Consider the following 19,459-nt stretch of genomic DNA (forward strand, 5'->3'; position numbering starts at 1 on the left):
TTGATTTTAAAGCACTGATTCATTTACAAAAATGGTTTTATTGACAGCTTAAGTTAGACATTTAAATATTGTCCACATATCTTCGGCATATGTTCGTGAGGTTCAAAGTTAGCCTAGTGAAATTAAATGTGCAGCCTACCATGTGCCAGCTGCATCAATCCTTCCAATACTGAATACAATGTTGAATCTTCATAATGGCATCTTCACGAGCGATGTTAAACACATTAATATTGTCATCTATGGTTAGATAGTCAATTACTTAAATCAGTAGCTCTCGTACACAACTGGCAGGGTGAGGTCAAATGTTAGACTTGTAACTCATGATTTCAAGGCATAATATTATAGATAGAAATGGTTCTCTCTGTGCCAAGCTTGTTTCAGTGCAGCGCAGTCCTTCCATGATGGACGGTTGGCTGTCACCTATAGGTCCACGCCACCATGCAGTGGTGGAGGGGTAGCAGTACAAAAAAAAATGGACGTGTAAAAGGTGAAGTGCTGTGGGTGGTGAGATGTCCCAGACTCCAAGGGCAAAACTAGGGTCCCATGCCTGGATCCAAAGCCTCTTCCTCAGGAGCAGGCGGTCCCACAACCAGTCCGTAATGGTGGGGCCAAACTCACCTTCCCCCTGGACTCCCCAGTAGGAACCTTCACATGAGACACAATGGAGAGAAATTCGGGGCCTGTTTTTCTCATTGTTAGGTTTGTGTCATTGACTTCTTGTCTGGTGAATCGTGTTCCATTTCTAACAATGTTACATCAACAGATTGAAATGACTAACCCTTGTAGTTGTGAGAATGTTTGAGGAAATCTAATGCCTCACCATTCATTGCGTGCCACCACCGCCTCGCTCCTCACCATCCTCTTGAGGTCGTCCAGGGGCACAGCCAGGCCACGCAGCACCCTCGCACGGAAAGGCATGATCTGCCAGAGGAAGGGTGGGTTTGTTTATGACCAGAGTTTATATGAATCGGTTATTAAAGCCAATCACTTGTTAAAATCCCATCTGTGTGGCCAGTTGGCTGACAGAGGTTGTTCTGTGCAGTCCAGGACCGAGTCTTACCTCATGTTCTGGAAAGCGGGAGAGGGCATGGATACAGCGCAGAGAGGCTATCCGCACTTTCTGTGAGGACGAGGAGAGAGACAGACAAAAAAACGACCTCCGTGAGTGAAGATATGGGGATTGGGGACAATGGTACTCAAGGTTACCTTGGTTCATGTTGCAGCTGAATACTGAATAGTCCAGATGTCAGAAACGCTGAGTTGCATTCTGGGGTTTATGACATTAATTGCATTTCAGGTTAAAGACCACACCGGTACAGTCAAGCAGCATTTCATTTGCAGATGTATTGTGGGTTATAGTGGGTTCGATTCTCGGGACCACACATACGTAAAATGTATGCACATGACTGTACGTCACTTTGGATAAGTGTCTACTAAATGGCATATTATTGAATGCTCGCGGGGACACGGCTGAATCAACTACCTCTGGCACAGGAATAATAAGATACAAGGTCTGTGGGACAACGCTAATGTCACAGAGAGAACACATCTCTGCCTGATGCTCACATTTGACTATGTATTTAGCTTTCTCAATACTTGTCCCATTGGCATATGTCACTTTTATAATGATAGTGTGTGTGTGTTTGTCTGCCTGCGTGTGGTGTCTCATAACATACCCTATATTACACACGCGCGTATGTGGATTCGGCTATTTCAGACACACCAGTTGCTGACAGCTGTATAAAATTGAGCACACAGCCATGCAATCTCCAAAGATAAACATTGACAGTCAAATGGCCTTACTGAAGCGCTCATTGACTTTCAGCGTGGACTGACATAGCCTGCCAACTTTCCAACAAGTCAGTTTGTCAAATTTTTGCCCTGCTAGAGGTGTCCGGTCAACTGTAAAACAGGACCGCCTAGTGTTAAAGAGCGCAAAAATTGTCCACCCTCGGTTGCAACACTCACTACCAAGTTCCAAACTGCCTCTCGAAGCAACGTCAGCACAAGAACAGTTTGTGCGTCGGCTGGAGTGGTTTAAAGCTTGCCGCCATTGGACTCTGGAGCAGTGGAAACACGTTCTCTGGCGTGATGAATCATGCTTCACCATCTGGCAGTCCGATGGACAAATTTGGGTTTGGCGGATGCCAGGATAACGCTACCTGCCCCAAAGCATAGTCCCAACTAAAGTTTGGTGGAGGAGGAATAATAGTCTGGGGCAGTTTTTCATGGTCCAGTGAAGGGTAATCTTACAGCATACAATGACATTCTAGACGCTTCTGTGCTTCCAACTTTGTAGCAACAGTTTGTGGACGGCCCTTTCCTAATTCGGCATGACAATGCCCGGTCCATTCAGAAATGGTTTGTCGAGATCGGTGTGGAAGAACACCTTTGGGATGAATTGGAACGCCAACTGCGAGCCAGGCCTAATCGCCCAACATCAACGCCCGACCGCACTAATGCTCTTGTGGCTGAATGGAAGCAATCCCCCCCAGCAATGTTCCAACATCTAGTGGAAAGCCTTCCCAGAAGAGCAGAGGCTGTTATAGCAGTAAAGGGGGGACCAACTCCATATTAATGCCCATGATTTGGGGATGAGATGTTCAACGAGCAGGCGTCCACATACACTAAGTGACCAAAAGTATGATACGTACCATAGCAGGGCTTGTGGTGAGGGTGAGGGTGCGGCCTACTAGCGCCTCCAGCTGAGTGATGAGGGCGGAGGGGGGGTCCATGAGGACAGGTTGCAGGCAGGACAGGGTGGACAGCTGCACCGCCTGGTCTGGACAGGACAGGGCCTCTAGCAGGAGGGGCAGGAGCTGACCAAACAGTGGAGAATAGAAAAGGAGGACGTCACCACATCATTAAGATACAGTGCCTTCAGAAAGTACTCACACACCCTGATTTTTTTTCTACATTGATGTTACAAAGTGCGACTAAAATGGATTTAAGTAATTGTTTTGTCATTTATTTATTTTTGACCCATCTACCAATAGGTGCCTTTGAGGCATTGGAAAACATCCCTGGTCTTTTTTTGTATTTTAGCTAACACTTTTATTTACAATGATGGCCTAACAAAAGGTCTCCTGCGGGGACGGGGGCTGGGATTAAAAATTAAATACAGGACAAAAACACACATCACGACAAGAAACACCACAACACTACATAAAGAGAGACCTAAGACAACATGGTAGCAACACCACATAACAACATGGCAGAAGAACAAAAGATGGTACAAACATTATTGGGCACAGACAAAGGCATGAAGGTAGAGACGAGACAACACATCACGCGAAGCAGCCACAAGTGTCCATGATTGAGTCTTTGAATGAAGAGATGGAGATAAAACTGTCCAGTTTGTGTGTGTGTTCCAGTCGCTAGCTGCAGCGAACTGAAAAGAGGAGCGACCCAGGGATGTGTGTGCTTTGGGGACCTTTAACAGAATGTGACTGGCAGAACAGGTGTTGTATGTGGAGGATGAGGGCTGCAGTAGGTATCTCAGATAAGGGGGAGTATTGAGTGCAACGATGCGTCCGATAAGGAATATTGGTGGCAAATCTGATGGCCGAATGGTAAAGAACATCTAGCGGCTCGAGAGCAGCCTTTACCTGCCAATCTATAAATTACGTCTCCGTAATCCATCGGTAGGATGGTCATCTGAATCAGGGTTAGTTTGGCAGCTGGGGTGAAAGAGGAGCGATTACGATAGAGGAAACCAAGTGTAGATTTAACTTTAGCCTGCAGCTTTGATATGTGCTGAGAGAAGGACAGTGTTCCGTCTAGCCATACGCCAAAGTACTTGCATGAGGTGACTACCTCAAGCTCTAAACCCTCAGAGGTAGTAATCACACAAGTAGGGGCATTCTTCTTACCAAACCACATGACCTTTGTTTTGGAAGTGTTCAGAACGCGTTTTTTTTTTTGTACCTTTATTTAACTAGGCAAGTCGGTTAGGAACAAATTCTTATTTTACAATGACGGCCTACCCCGGCCAAACCCTCTCCTAACCAAGACAACGCTGGGTCAATTGTGTGCCGCCCTATGGGACTCCCGATCACAGCCGGTTGTGATACAGCCCGGGATCGAACCAGGGTCTATAGTGACACCTCTAGCACTGAGATGCAGTGCCTTAGCCCTTAACCCGAATGGCACAGTGGTCTAAGAAAGCTTTGTTGTAGAGCGTTTAACACAAAATCCAGGGAGGGGTCAGCTGACTAAGACTATCATCTGCATATAAATAGATGAGCGCTTCCTACTGCCTGAGCTATGTTGTTGATGTAAATTGGGAAGCGTGTGGGGCCAAGGATCGAGCCTTGGGGTACTCCCTTGGTTACAGGCAGTGGCTGAGACAGCAGATGTTCTGCACTCTGAGAGAGGTAGTTAGCAAACCAGGCCAAAGACCCCTCAGAGACACCAATACTCCTTAGCCGGCCCACAAGAATGGAATGGTCAGCCGAGTCAATAAAAATAGCAGCACAACATTGCTTAGATTCCAGGGCAATGGTGACATCATTTTGCTCGATTGAGGGACCTTACAATTATCTGTATGTGTGGGGTACAGATATGGGGTAGTCATTCAAAAATCATGTTGACCCCAATTATTGCACACAGAGTCCATGCAACTTATTATGGGAGTTGTTAAGCAAATCTTTACTTCTGAATGTATGGCTTGCCATAACAAAGGGGTTGAATTCTTATCGACTCCAGACTAGAGGTCGACCGATTAATCGGAATGGCCGATTAATTAGGGCCGATTTCAAGTGTTCATAACAATCGGAAATCGGTATTTTTGGACACCGATTTGGCCGATTATTTTTATTTTTATACACCTTTATTTAACTAGGCATGTCAGTTGAACACATTCTCATTCTCAATGACGGCCTAGGAACGGTGGCTTAACTGCCTTGTTCAGGGGCAGAACGACAGATTTTTACCTTGTCAGCTCGGGGATTCAATCTTGCCACCTTACAGTTAACTAGTCCAACGCTCTAACCATTGCACTCCACGAGGAGCCTGCCTGTTACGCGAATGCAGTAAGCCAAGGTAAGTTGCTAGCTAGCATTAAACTTATCTTATAAAAAAACAATCAATCACTAGTTAACTACACATGGTTGATGATATTACTAGTTTATCTAGCATGTCCTGCGTTGCATATAATCGATGCGGTGCCTATTCATGAAAAAGGACTGTCCGTGCTCCAATGTGTACCTAACCATAAACATCAATGCCTTTCTTAAAATCAATACACAGAAGTATATATTTTTAAACCTGCATATTTAGCTAAAAGAAATCCAGGTTAGCAGGCAATATTAACCAAAATTGGGTCACTTCTCTTGCGTTCATTGCACGCAGAGTCAGGGTATATGCAACAGTTTGGGCCGCCTGGCTCGTTGCAAACTAATTTGCCAGAATTTTACGTAATTATGACATAACATTGAAGGATGTGCAATGTAACAGGAATATTTAGACTTATGGATGCCACCCGTTAGATAAAATACGGAACGGTTCCGTATTTCACTGAAAGAATAAACGTCTTGTTTTCGAGATGATAGTTTACGGATTCGACCATATTAAATGACCTAAGGCTCGTATTTCTGTGTGTTATTATGTTATAATTAAGTCTATGATTTGATAGAGCAGTCTGACTGAGCGATGGTAGGCACCAGCAGGCTTGTAAGCATTCATTCAAACAGCACTTTCGTGCTCTTTGCTGTGCTTCAAGCATTGCGCTGTTTATGACTACAAGCCCATCAACTCCCGAGATTAGGCTGGTGTAACCGATGTGAAACGGCAAACGTCACTCGCTCTGAGACTTGGAGTAGTTATTCCCCTTGCTCTGCATGGGTAACGCTGCTTCGAGGGTGGCTGTTGTCGATGTGTTCCTGGTTCGAGCCCAGGTAGGGGCGAGGAGAGGAAGCTATACTGTTACACTGGCAATACTAAAGTGCCTATAAGAACATCCAATAGTCAAAGGTATATAAAATACAAATGGTATAGAGAGAAATAGTCCTATAATTCCTATAATAACTACAACCTAAAACTTACCTGGGAATATTGAAGACTCATGTTAAAAGGAACCACCAGCTTTCATATGTAATGAGCAAGGAACTTATACGTTAGCTGTTTTACATTGCACTTTTACTTTCTTCTCCAACACTTTGTTTTTGCATTATTTAAACCAAATTGAACATGTTTCATTATTTATTTGAGGCTAAATTGATTTTTATTGATATTATATTAAGTTAAAATAAGTGTTCATTCAGTATTGTTGTAATTGTCATTATTACAAAAAATAAAATAAAATAAAAAACAACAAAAAAAGAGTCGGCCAATTAATCGGTATCGGCTTTTTTTGGTCCTCCAATAATCGGTATCGGCGTTGAAAAATCATAGTCGGTCGACCTCTACTCCAGACATTTCAGCTTTTTTAATTAAAAAAAATCATAAATTAGTAAAAAAAATCTACTAACAAAATTCCACTTTGACACATCTAAATGTACCGGTAATCAATTTTAAATTCAGGCTGTAACACAAAATGTGGAAAAAGTCAACGGGTGTGAATACTATCTGAAGGCCCTGTAACAGTACCATTGTGGGATATAATGCTCATCACAGATGTATAAAATAAGAATTTTATAAACTGGGTGGTTTGAGCCCTGAATGCTGATTGGCTAAAAGCAGTGGTATATCAGACCGTATACCACTGGTATGACATTTATTTTTACTGTTCTAATTATGTTGGTAACCAGTTTATAATAGCAATAAGGCACCTCGGGGTTTGTGGTATATGGCCAATATACCACGGCTTAGAGCTGTATCCAGTCACTTCGCGTTGTGTTATGCCTAAGAACAGCCCTTAGCAGTGGTATATTGGCAATATACCACACCCCTCTCAGATATGTGTTTTAGATTTAAGGAATATATTAATGGAAAAAATAAATGTCTAAGTTGTTCCTGTTTTTGCTCCCTTGTCTGGCACTTATCTATACTGTTTCACTGGTTCTCTCTACTTACCGCTGGTAGCTCAGTGAGCTGAACCTGTCTGGGTAGGTTGTTCACTATGTGAGACAGTGCCTTCAGGTAGCCAGACTTCTTCTCTGTAGAGGGAGAGAAGGAAGGGAAAGTTAAGAATCGGTACAATGAACAGGACTCTCACAAACTGGTCAACAAGTTACAACACGTGGCCAGTATCTGTAGTGCATTGAAAATGTGTCCCTCTCCGGTACCTTGGGCTGCAGAGTTAAAGCCCTGGACCAGCTTGGCCGAGTTCTCGGTGAAGAAGCGCTGGCGGTACATGATGCGTATGTCGGCGTTGCAACCGCGGTTGAGGATGTCCGGCGAGTCGCTCATCAAGAGAGAGAATCCATCGGCAGCTAACGAACCCAGTTCTGAGTCACTGAGCAGGGAGAAAAGCTGAGACCGACACAGGATTATTGCTGTGTGAGGTTACTGAGGTAGAGATTTTTCTAGGGGAGAAGAGACAAAACAATTAAACTACAGACTGTGTGTGTGTAGGAGGACAGAGGACTCCTGTCCTTTACCTTGTCAGTCAGGGCTGTGGACAGAGGGTGGTAGCGGAGGAGGAGAGCCTTTGCCACCTAAAGACAAGAAAGCCATTCACAACTTGATGAATGGACAGAACACCATAACAACATACAATAGGCAAGTCACCATTCACCCTAAAGGAGAGGAGGTCGTAGGAGAAACAGAGATACCTAGTCTAGAGACACAGGGGGGGGGGTTACAGTGTGGGGAGTTCAGTAGGCTAAGTATGGGCTGAGGGGAACAGAGAACGAAACAGAGAATACATGGAAATCATAGATACTGATGTGAATGGATAAAATACTGCCATGTGAGTAGCAATACAAAACGGGGGCCTAACCCAGAGCAGCAGCGTGAACGCCTGCGTTCGGACCGAGGAGGACGCACAGTCCAGCTCAGTGGAGATCCTCTTCAACATCCTGTCTATCAGAGAGTCCAGGGCTTCTCCTGTAGAAAGACACAACATTAAATATACCATCTCACCAACATTCACTTGACCAATCCTCATTCAGATCAAGGACAGGACTGGAGGACTCGCCTGCAGGCCTCTTGTTGACCAGCCCAGCGTAGCACTTGGCGGCTGAGGTGTAGGAGAGGGGATGGTCACAGGTACAGCTCAGCTCCTCCAGTTCTAACAGTAGCCTATCCATCTGTGGAACCTCCACCTGTCCAGGACACACGGTCAGTCAGTCAATGATAACAGGCTAAATTAAGCCATTAAATGTCAGGATATCTTAAGAATGCAACATATGAGTATCCAGTGTAACGCATTAAACCGGTATCCATTGTATGAACATTTAACAGTACAAACACGGTTACAATGTGGTTTTGAGACCCTGTGATGAGTAGCAGACATGTAGGGCGTTCTTACACTCCGTGGCAGCGAACACACACAGCCCATTAGAAGACACACCATCTGGGACTGGCTCCAGGAGTCACCTGCCTGCTTCTGGAGGACAAGGTCAAAGGACAACCCATTCAATATACCACTCATAGATACAATGCTCTATTTATTCCCAGCATGCATCCTGTCCCTTGAGTATCCTCAGTAGTAGGTATTAGTGTGTTTTGATAAAGGAGATGGCTGGGTGTCTTTAGCATTGAACCCTGACCTTGAGGAGCTGGATCTGGGAGGGGAAGGCATTCTCTGGCAGGAAGGACATGTCCCCATCCAGGAAGAGGGACACCACCCGCGAGGCTGTTTGGCCCGCCAGTCTGGTGACACAGCAGAGCTTAGTAGGGTTACAAAATTCCGGGAACTTTCAATAAACTCCCATTGTTTTCCAGAAATCCTGGTTGGAGGAATCTGGATTTCCTGCCTGTTTCCTCCTGAATCTGGGAATCCTCCAACCAGGAGTTTGGGAAAACCAGGGAATGTATTAAAAGTTCCTAGAGTTTTACAACCCTAGTGGTTAGCACCAAGCCAACATATTTACATATGACATAATACATGTGCCGTCATCAATTATGTGTGTGTGTGTGTGTGTCTCTCGTCTGACTGGGTGGCTGGCTCTCTCAGTGATGCCAACTCACTGGGACTGTAGTCGGGCACAGGTGGTGCTGATGACTGGTACCATGGCGGATAGGACAGACTCCTCCACTAAAGGACTCTGATGGTCTGAGGGCCCTTCACATATAAAACAGAGCAGGAAAAAAACATCAGTCAAAAAGAGTTTGGTCTTCTGCATTTAGTTTGCATAGGTTTGCCAAAACACACCAACTCATTTTCAGAACAGCTCTCCATTGAACCAGAGATTCCTTATCTCAAGGGACTTCCTGGTTCAATAAAGGTTACATTAATCAAAACATTACAATGTGTTGCAGAGGCCTGAAGGCATTAGTTGGTCAGAATATTCTCACCTTGCATAGCTGCCTGCAAGGCCAGTCCGAGCAGGCGCGGAATGATGATGTCATGGAAGACGCGGCCGGTCTCTTCAGTGTCCTGGGCATGCTCTGCTATCCTCTGCAGATTGTGGCACACAGAGATCACCTCCTCCAATGAAAATGAGCCAGTGCCTGTTGGGAGAGAAATTACATCTTCATTGTCATCAGAGTCTACTTATACAAAAGGTGCAATATGCAGAAATTGCCCCGCCATTTCCTGGTTGCTAGAATTCTAATAGTTCAAGCAATGCATAGTGTAGAGAACCATTGCACCATCTAAACTGCTGGGAAATATATTTACAACCACCACAAAAATTCTGTTTTTCAGCTATTTGAAGCTGGTGTACAAAACCGAAAGTAAAAATGACAAAAAGGAAAGGGGAAGAAGCATCGAAATAGTGCACATAGAAGAGATCTGCCGCTTCTTAGACTTGCTTTCAATGAGAATAACATATCTATAACTCACATTTCTATGTGAATTTGGTCAGGTCGCCCAAAAAGTTACATATTGCAGCTTTAACATAGAGAGATAGGGGAGTTTACCTATACAACGAAACATAAGACATATTTAGAAAGGGTCTACCTATACAAAGACAGATGAGTGTGTGGTAGTGACACATACCAGTGTGTGAGGAGGTGAGAACCTGTAGCAGGACAGGTGTGCTCTCCTGAACCACACTGGGCCGGGACGACACCGCAGCCAGCGCCGTCAAACACCGCTGACGTACGGCCTGCTGGGAATGTTCCTGGGACGGCGTGGCGCTGTCACCTTGTGCCATGGACTCTGGGAACAGGAGAGGAAAGGGTTCAGTTCAGTAACCCTCCTCCGGTTGGAATGATGTCATTGAAGGAACGTAATGATAAAGACCTTTGTTTAAATTTTTTCATTTTGACCTTTGACCCTAACCCACCTGAGAAGATCTCCCCCTTCAGCCGTGGAACCATCTTAGAGATGAAGGCTAGAGGGTGCAGACAAGCCAGAGCCCCTGCACACTCAACCACAGCCAGGCTGGACAGACAGGGAGAGGCAGAGAGAAGAACCAAACTCTTGTGTTAATTGATTAGGCACACACAGGTTGTGTTTACACAGGCAGCCCAATTCTGATGGGTTATTTCTCACTAACTGGCCTTTTGACCAATCACATCAGATCTTTATCAGCGCTTATCTGATTGGTCAAAATACCAATTAGTGAAATAAAAAAGATCAGAAGTGGACTGCCTGTGTAAATGTGGCCAAAGACTTCTGATTGACCTCCCAGAAGAACTGAAAACAGGTACTAACCTGACTTTAGCATCTTCCTCCTCCAGGATGAGCCTGGTGAGGTGGTCAACGGCCAGCTCCACATCTGACTCTAACAGCAGGACTAGGAGAGAGGTGGGAGAGGTCAACCTATACGTCTCAGCATAGTAAGGGGAGATGTAGCACAATCTGAATGGCCAATTAAATGTATTCTCTATCCCACAAGCTGAACAGCATGTGAACAAAGACTCATTCTGACTTCAATTCAATCCTGGGTAGCAGTGAGAGGAGCTCAAAAGGTCTCAAATGTGTTGGTCAGGTGTATGTTAATTGGAAGAGGGATTGCGAGGTCAGGAGTCTCACCTGTCTGTTGGCTCAGGGCAGTGAGCACACGCAGTGATGTGATCTGGAGCCCAGCACTGTTCTCAGCCAGGGCAGAGAACACTATACTGCAAAGAGACTGCCTGAAGTCCAACAGCACACTCTCATCTGGTGAGAGGAGAGAGAAGGAGGGGGGAGGGAGAGAGACAAAGAAAGTAGGGAAGGAGAGAGGGAGGAAGAGAGAAAAGGGAGAGAAGGAGGGGTGTGAGAGTGGTGGGAAAAGGTTAATAGAACAATTCACACCGCCACATATCACACGAACCAGGAGGGAAATTTCATGAGGGACTGAGTTATTGCACAGTAGAAATGGCTGGATATTCTCATCATTCCTAAAGCATGAATTGTTATTATGCTTGGGCAAGTTCTAACAGCGTTCTGCTTCAAATACTCTTTCAAATGGAGCCCTGAAATGAAGCATTGTAAATCACTTGTTTAGCTGCAGAGGCAGAACATGAAAGGAGGAACAAGGGACAATAAATCTCTAAAAGTCCAAGCCGATGGGGGGGGGGGGGCGATGACGAACTACCTCCGTACTTCCATTGGTTTGTACGGGTTACATTCAGACGAGTTCCGTGACACTTGTGGGGTCAGAGCAAAATGAAGAAAACTATCGTGTTTGTGCAAGTCACCCCTTTCCATAGTTTGTAGCTCAAACTAAAGGCCATAAATTACAGACAGAAATTGGCACATCAGAGTTACTGACTTTAAACGAGTCCCATGCTATGGGGCTCGTAGAGCAAAACAGAGAACATCATCATTACAGACGTTTTCGTGACAAGACCAATTTCTCATGGGCTGACAAACACCGCTGTAGCTCGGCCACCTTCCACCGCAGATGCGCAAGGCCAACATAGGAGGATGTGGCGGGTTGAGAGGCAGCCCATGCAACAAAACAAAAAAAGATATCTCTTGACGGGTTTTGATAGAGATTATTTTATTATGTTAACTAGATTGACGCACGGCTCTTAATGAACGTCGCACAAAGAGCGGGACAGTAATGAACGTTACACTTACCCTCCTCTGAAGACTTCACTGGCTGGACGAAGCCCTGTAACACCTCCAGTAGGGTGCGCCGCTGAGCACACTACACGGGGGAGGACACAGACAGATATTTAAGATTTCTGTAGGAACCAAGCCAGAACCAAGATATTTACAACAGGCTGGGCTGCCTACATGTCCTGTGGCAGTATTGGGTCAGCAAAAGGCCATAACTTACAATGCAATAACACTGTGATTTTGACTATGTGGGAAGCCAGAAAAACACACAATGTGAGAAATCTGACTGGCAGAATTGACTCAAATCATTACCAACAGTCAAGAATGGGAGACGAGCGTCAACACTGATGGAAATGGAACGACCTAGCTGGCTGGTGTGACTCACTTGTGTTCGGCTGTTGTATTGTTCTATGAGGGACGGCATGATGGCGGCTGCAACTCTGTGGCTCGCCCTGTAGGAGGCGGTAGAGGTGGCCTGCAGCAGCTTGGCGCTGGGCCACACCAGCTTCAGGTCCGGCTCACACAGGTGGTGCTGACAGTCTACAAAACATTAGGCTGGGTTGGCAAATTGGCGATGGCACGTGTATCAGGACATCATGCTGGATTATATGAAGTGTGTATACCTACATCTATCTGGGTGTAAATAACAAACAGTGTGGTGAGTCGAAGGTGGAAGGTTGGGGGGGGGGAAGCAGACAGGTAGCAATGAGCCTGAGATTTATTTGCCATCGCTCGCCATCATCTGAAGCCAAGCTGCCTCTGTGGAGATGTCATCGTCTCTCATCTCCCTCCACCTCTCTCTCTCAATTTTAAAAATGTTTCAATTTAAGGGGCTTTATTGGTATGGGAAACATATGTTTACATTGCCAAAGCAAGTGAAATAGATAATAAACAAAAAGTGAAAAACAAAAAAAGTTTACATTAAACTCACAAAAGTTCCAAAAGAATAAAGACATTTCAAATGTCATTATGTATATATACAGTGTTGTAATGATGTGCAAATAAAAAAATTAAAAAAACGTAAATATAACCTATATTTATAATGGTGTTTGTTCTTCACAGGTTGCCATTTTCTTGTGGCAAGAGGTCACAAATGTTGCTGCTGTGATGGCACACTGTGGTATTTCACCTAATAGATATGGGAGTTTATCAAAATTGGATTTGTTTTCAAATTCTTTGTGGGTCTGTGTAATCTGAGGGAAATATGTCTCTCTAATATGGTCATACATTTGGCAGGCGGTGATGAAGTGCAGCTCAGTTTCCACCTCATTTTGTGGGCAGTGTGCACATAGCCTGTCTTCTCTTGAGAGACAGGTCTGCCTTTGGCGGCCTTTCTCAATAGCAAGGATATGCTCACAGTACATAGTCGAAGATTTCTTTAATTTTGGGTCAGACACAGTGGTCAGGTATTCTGCCACTGTGTACTCTCTGTTTAGGGCCAAATAGCGTTCTAGTTTACTCTGTTTTTCCCCTCTCTCAACACCTCTCCTGCTGTGGTAAGCACTGAAGAGAACAACTGCCAAGTCCGTCTCCCTCTCACACATTTCCAAATACACTGACCCCACACAATAACAAAATAGACAAACACCTTCGACATTAGTTGGCTCCTGTTTCTCAGATTTGTTTGAGGGGTTACCTTTGAGGACCAAGTCGAGGAAGACATTGAGGTAGTCTTCAGAGTCAGAGTTGAGGACGGAGCGGGAGATGCAGGCTGTCAGGGCACCGAGGGCAGCTAGACCAGCGGACTCCACCCTCTCACTGGCTGTCTGGAACACCTGCACAGGGATGGAGGCCAATCAAACTCTCCATTCAGACTATCAAGATGCCTCGTGTACTGTCCGAGACACTTTCACACAATTCTAATAGTAATTTGCGATGTTGCCAGCCCCCCAGGTTCCATTGAAACGCACCTCCCTGCGCAGCGAGGCCCAAAGGCCTGGTAGGAATTCGGCTAGCTCTTTATGTTCATACACAGAAGCACAGGCAGTCTGCAACATGAGGATGAAACACAGCTCATTAAGGCATGAATGCCATTTACTTTATATATAAACCATAAAGATGATCTGAGGTGACCAACGAGGTATTACCAGGGTCTGCAGGGAGTCCACCTTGGCACTCTGAACATCGGAGTCCAGCTTCTCAATGATCAGCGGCAGCAGGTACTGTTGAAGCGAGACAATCAACAAATCATGACTACACCCACCCAAACTCTTTCACTTGTTCACTTTCCGTCTCTCACAAACATACAACCTTACACAGAGACTATATCTGATGTCCTTTAACGTTCTAAAAGGCTATGCGTTGTGTAGTCTCGCTTGCCAGACACGGCAGATGTGGGAAGAGGCTACGCATTGCGTGTAGTGTGCAGTACAGTACGTCTTCCCCACCTCTGCAAAGCGGGGTGTTCCAGTGAGCACGGCCCTCAGGGCGAGGATGAGCTCTTCCTGGGTGATGCCGTGGGGGTCATTGGGTGGCTGGGTGGGGACACACACAGAGACAGTCATGGATGTCAACCATTTCAAAACACGGAACAACTCAAATTGAATGTTTTAATTGATTGAATGAAACTTAGATCCAGCTCATCAAAAGACCTTCCTTAATACTCTTAATACTTTAAAATGAATGTTAATCAAGTACTGTTATGAGTGATCTCCACTATCAAGCTCAATCTGAATCACAAAAAAAATTGAATAATACAAGCTGTCTGTCAAAGTGTTTAGACCCGGGGCTTATCCATTTCCTATATTCCTCTGCCAGATGCTAGTCAGTGTCACATGGCTCAGGTATCAGAGCACATAGGACAGAGAGCCACAGAGCCACATACGCATTGTCTCCTGGGTAGGTTCATCTGGCGGGTCTAAGTCCACAACAGCTGCACAAACAAACACTTACCGGGCTGAAGTCTATGGGGAAATAGCAGGATGTAACTTCAAACAGCTCCTCTGTGAATTTACCTGAATAAAGAAACACAGACATGATATTACCGTCTACGGATTGAGGAATCGTTAGATAATACATGTATTAAATATCAACCCAACTACTGGTATACATAAAACAGGGCTTAAACCTGTCCTCTTGTGTGTGTGTGCGCACGTAAAGGACTCCAGACTAACTCTTTCCACTGGTGCAACTAACCTTTTCAGTTGGTGACACCAGCCCATGATTTGGTCGCACAAAAATGTTGTTGCGGCACCACGCAAAATATATATTTTTTGCAATCATATTATGAAATCATTTACAGTGCTACTTAGTTGGTATGCTTCAAGACATACGTTTCATCCAACATGTCCAAGCAGAAAAGCATGAACATGATGTGCAACCTAAACCAGTGACTCGTGAACTCTGCTCCATATGGCTAGCTCTCAGGAGAGCTGTTCTCAGTAATGACATGCAGGTTTTTCCATGCCTCCGCGCACCCTAATCTCTGCAATTTACAGATAAAATTTCATTAACGGAGAGAAAGACACTGGCAGTCTAAACAACACGAGCAGCACTCGCGAGACTACACTTAAGTTCACTTCCGAAACATGACTCAGCTTGAATTAGTCTCTGTCCATCTGTCACACACCACAGACTAAACAAGCAGAAGCCAATGCTTCATTTCTCGTAACCAGGACATGGTTAAAACCTGTTTGGGCTATAGGGGGCGTATTGGAAAAACTGGAAAATATGTGCAAATTTTCAAACGGCCTCTTAATCAATTTTTGCTCTTACAATATGCATATTGTTAATACTATTGGATAGAAAAGAGTCTCTAGTTTCTAAAACCGTTTTAATTTTTTCTCTGAGTGGAACACAAGTCCTTTGGCAGCACTTTCCCCGACCAGGAAGTAAAATGCAAGATGTTTATGCTCGCTTCAACGCTCTGCCTATACATGGTCATGCCACCTATGACCCGAAACACACCTCGTACGCCTTCCTCTGGGTGTCAAGAGGACGTCAGAGGAGAAATCTTGCGTTTATCTTGTTCTGACGTGAAATAAGACCTATTTCTTTGACGTGACCGTCAATTTCAGGAAGTCAGAAGCGCGCGACTTGGGAGAGATATCATGTTTTGTTTTGCTGCCGTTTCGGATGTGAACTATCTCCAGCTCGGATTTGATTTGATAAATGAGACCATGTCATCGTAATGTATGTTTTTTCAATATAGTTTAATCAGATTATTTGAATTTTTTCGGGAGTTTTGCCGTGTTCCGTAATGTTTACTTTGTTTACGTTGGAGAGATCCGTGCCACTCGACTAGTACCCCTGCTAAATGAAGATGGAAAGTTGCCATTCTGAATGGATTGAACGACTCTTCTGGACTAAGGACAACTTGATCAACATTCTGATGAAAGATCAGCCAAAGTAAGACCAAATTTATAATGTTATTTCATATATCTGTCGTGCATGTCAACTGGTCGCGCGCGCCCAAGTGTGTCTGTCTGACGTGGCTATGCTAATTTAGCGCTACATTTAGTTTTCGATGTAAAACATTTAATAAATCGGAAATATTGTCTGGAATCACAAGAATCCTGTTTTTCAATTGCTGCACAGTATGTATTTCTCAGAAATGTTTTATGAGGAGTAATTAGGTATTTGATGTTGGTGTCTGTAAATGTTATGGCTGCTTTCGGTGCAATTTCTGGTTGTAGCTGAAATGTAATTTATGATTTATACCATAAATATGCACATTTAAAAAAAAAAAACATATGCTATACAATAAATATGTTATCAGACTGTCATCTTATGAAGTTGTTTCTTGGTTAGTGGCTATATATATCTTCATTTGGTCGAATTAGTGATAGCTGGTGATGGACGTAAAAACTGATTGGTGTTAGAAAGTGGTGTCTTTTGCTAAGGTGGTTAGCTAATAGATTTACATATTTTGTCTTCCCTGTAAAACATTTTAAAAATCGGACATGTTGGCTAGATTCACAAGATGTCTGCCTTTCATATGCTGTATTGGACTTGTTAATGTGTGAAAGTTAAATATTTTAAAAAAATGTATTTTTTGAATTTGCCGCTCTGCCTTTTCAATGGAATGTGGGAGGAGTGCCGCTAGCGGCACCCGTGGCCCCTAAAGGTTAATCCACAACAAAAAGTCAAGAGTTCATATCATGCCTTGACACCGTGTTGATATTGTTACCTGACACCGTGTCGCTATTGTTACCTGACACCGTGTCGCTATTGTTACCTGACACCGTGTTGATGGTGAGTTTTGGTCACCTGTGTCCCGCACACGTTTAGAGGGTCTTTTTTCCCTGCTTGTCGTTATAGCACGTTTTCCTAAGACACAGCGGATCAATTTCCTCAAGCAATGTAATTTCCCTGTTCCTTATTGAATACAACCTGCCTTTACCTCATTACTGAGGAAGCAATTAAATGAAGATGGATGTGTTACAAGTTCACTCAATGCCCAGTAAACCTGAGCAACATTGAAACACAAGATGACAGCACAACTAAAAAAGGTACATAAAACACATTTGTAAAGTTTGGAATAACAATGTGTGTGTTCTCACCCAGATCATAGCCTCCGTGGATGATTTTCCCAGCGATCTGGAAGGCCAGGAGAAGATTGCGTGGGTCCCTCTCCCCATCCACTGACTGGACAAACCCAAAAACAAAGTCTGCACCCAGGCCCTTCAGCTCTGTGGGATGGAAAAAGTGGTCCATCAATTTAACAACATGCAGATAAGCAACATACAGATCATGCTGATTATTACAAAGCTGTACAGTCTCAATGTTGACCACTCTCAACAAGGATTTCTACAATCCGCTGATTTCATCCATTATAGCTACCACTCTACCTCAGTTCTTACCTGACTCTCTGGATTCCATAAGCTGGGTTAGGATGTTGTAAACACATGACCGCTCCACCAGCATCAGGGACTGTAGTGACACAGAAAGCAGAAACAGGGTCAGGGGTTTTGCAGTATAAGAAACATATAGGCCCCCTCTGTATGCTAATTATTTAGGAGAGTTGACACTTGACAGGGCAGGTTGGATGTGCTCACCTGCACATGAACGTCCTGGAAGAGTGATTTCAGAATGGACACTGCAGACCCAGGCGGCAACACTGAGCATTTTGTCTGAAGGGGTTATTTCAAAACGTTGGTCAGGAATAGGCAAGGAATGTCTGTCAGTTCACTTTTGACAATAGTCGCATTTCTATCTAATATTCACGTCAAATTTAACATGAGGCGACTAAGATTGAGACTTACCAGCGCTTTCAACCCCTTTAAGACATGTGGTGTGACGACATAGTGGTCCTTGAGTCTGTTCTCATAAAACGCTAGAAGGACTTCCACTGAGGGCAAAACAAAAAGAAGAAGATAATCAATAGCCATGGACAGGACATATAGCACCCACAAACCAAAACGACAAAGATGTGTTATAGTGCTGTTTACCTTCTCTCTCTGTAAGGTCTCCATGGCACTGCTGTAGGACATTGGAGAGGAGCTGGACACCACGGGCTCGGGTCTGGGGTTGGGAGCTGGCCAGATGCAAGCTGCACAGAGACAAGATGGTCAGCTTGTTAGTGTTGGCTGGAACTGCATGACATTGAAGTTGATGACATTGATAGTGAATGGGACAATAATGATTAATGTAACTTAAACATTACCCCAACGCTTCAACCAACTGTAGTATTGTAAACTGTCCAGCCTTGAGTCCTAATAAAAGGAAAATGCATTTATTCAGCCAGAGGAAAGACACGTGGTCAATGAGTAGGATATATCATGCAGACACTTTTAGGGGACAGGGAAGTAGGTTCAGAGTCTAATGTCAAAGACGGTACACTTTGTGCTAATATGTTGATAAAGACCCTTTTCACAGCAGGTTGGTTAGAAAGTTAGCAAGCAAGTTCTGGCCAAAAACATATGTTCATTCGCTTGACTTCAAAGACATTGATTGCCACTTTGTATACGTTGATAGCTACTGAACAGGCTGTAGTTGTCCGTTTTTGTAGTATGCACTTGAACCAATGACCGGTTAAACACAGAAAGTAACGTTAAGAGTTTTGATGGCCTGCTGCTAGCTAGCATGCTAGCCAGATGTCATGCTGGGCCACCAGTCACGCGCGATTTCTGTATCGTTCATTGACGTTCATCTCAAAAACCAAATCAGAGAGAAAGGTGGCTGAAATACCTGTTGCGGTGTCTGCGGCCTTGCTGTCCTGTTGTCCCGAAACAAATTCTTCTACCAAGCCCACTAGCAAGGCACTACCCGCAGCCATCACGAACAGCCTTGGTTCAACCAAACTGAAGTGAGCATGCGTGGAAAGTTCTTGCGATTACCCTGAGAGCAGTCACAAAAAAAGTAATAATACCAAATATGATATTGAACCCCATGCATAAATGTGCAAATACTTTTTTGCAATGTATTAAAGCTGTACATTCTTTACTGACCAAATCATACATAAACTTGTTGTGGAAG

General features: G+C 44.3%; 1 protein-coding gene across 2 annotated transcripts; it reads right to left on the reverse strand.

Annotated features, from left to right (window-relative positions):
* Positions 1-18: 18 nt before the first annotated feature.
* LOC139570159 (MMS19 nucleotide excision repair protein homolog) lies at positions 19-19,328 on the reverse strand. Of its 2 annotated transcripts, none has more exons than XM_071391774.1 (31): positions 19,172-19,328; positions 18,648-18,696; positions 18,433-18,533; positions 18,247-18,332; positions 18,040-18,114; positions 17,845-17,914; positions 17,545-17,673; positions 14,936-14,997; positions 14,431-14,517; positions 14,131-14,205; positions 13,954-14,031; positions 13,680-13,818; positions 12,429-12,583; positions 12,062-12,131; positions 11,030-11,155; positions 10,709-10,790; positions 10,338-10,435; positions 10,049-10,210; positions 9,403-9,558; positions 9,076-9,169; positions 8,655-8,757; positions 8,414-8,488; positions 8,081-8,207; positions 7,883-7,989; positions 7,542-7,598; positions 7,227-7,413; positions 7,015-7,097; positions 2,655-2,819; positions 1,061-1,120; positions 821-921; positions 19-645 (listed from the first exon to the last, which is right to left on the reverse strand). In XM_071391774.1, exons 1-31 carry the CDS (start codon positions 19,257-19,259, stop codon positions 615-617), a joined length of 3,078 nt encoding a protein of 1,025 aa, XP_071247875.1. In that variant the 5' UTR covers positions 19,260-19,328; the 3' UTR covers positions 19-614. The 2 variants fall into 2 exon arrangements, with proteins under 2 accessions (XP_071247875.1, XP_071247874.1); XM_071391773.1 differs by having other exon boundaries at positions 8,414-8,491.
* Positions 19,329-19,459: the final 131 nt, after the last annotated feature.

The sequence above is a fragment of the Salvelinus alpinus genome, chromosome 3 (assembly GCF_045679555.1).
Source record: "Salvelinus alpinus chromosome 3, SLU_Salpinus.1, whole genome shotgun sequence".
Taxonomy (NCBI): Eukaryota; Metazoa; Chordata; class Actinopteri; order Salmoniformes; family Salmonidae; genus Salvelinus; species Salvelinus alpinus.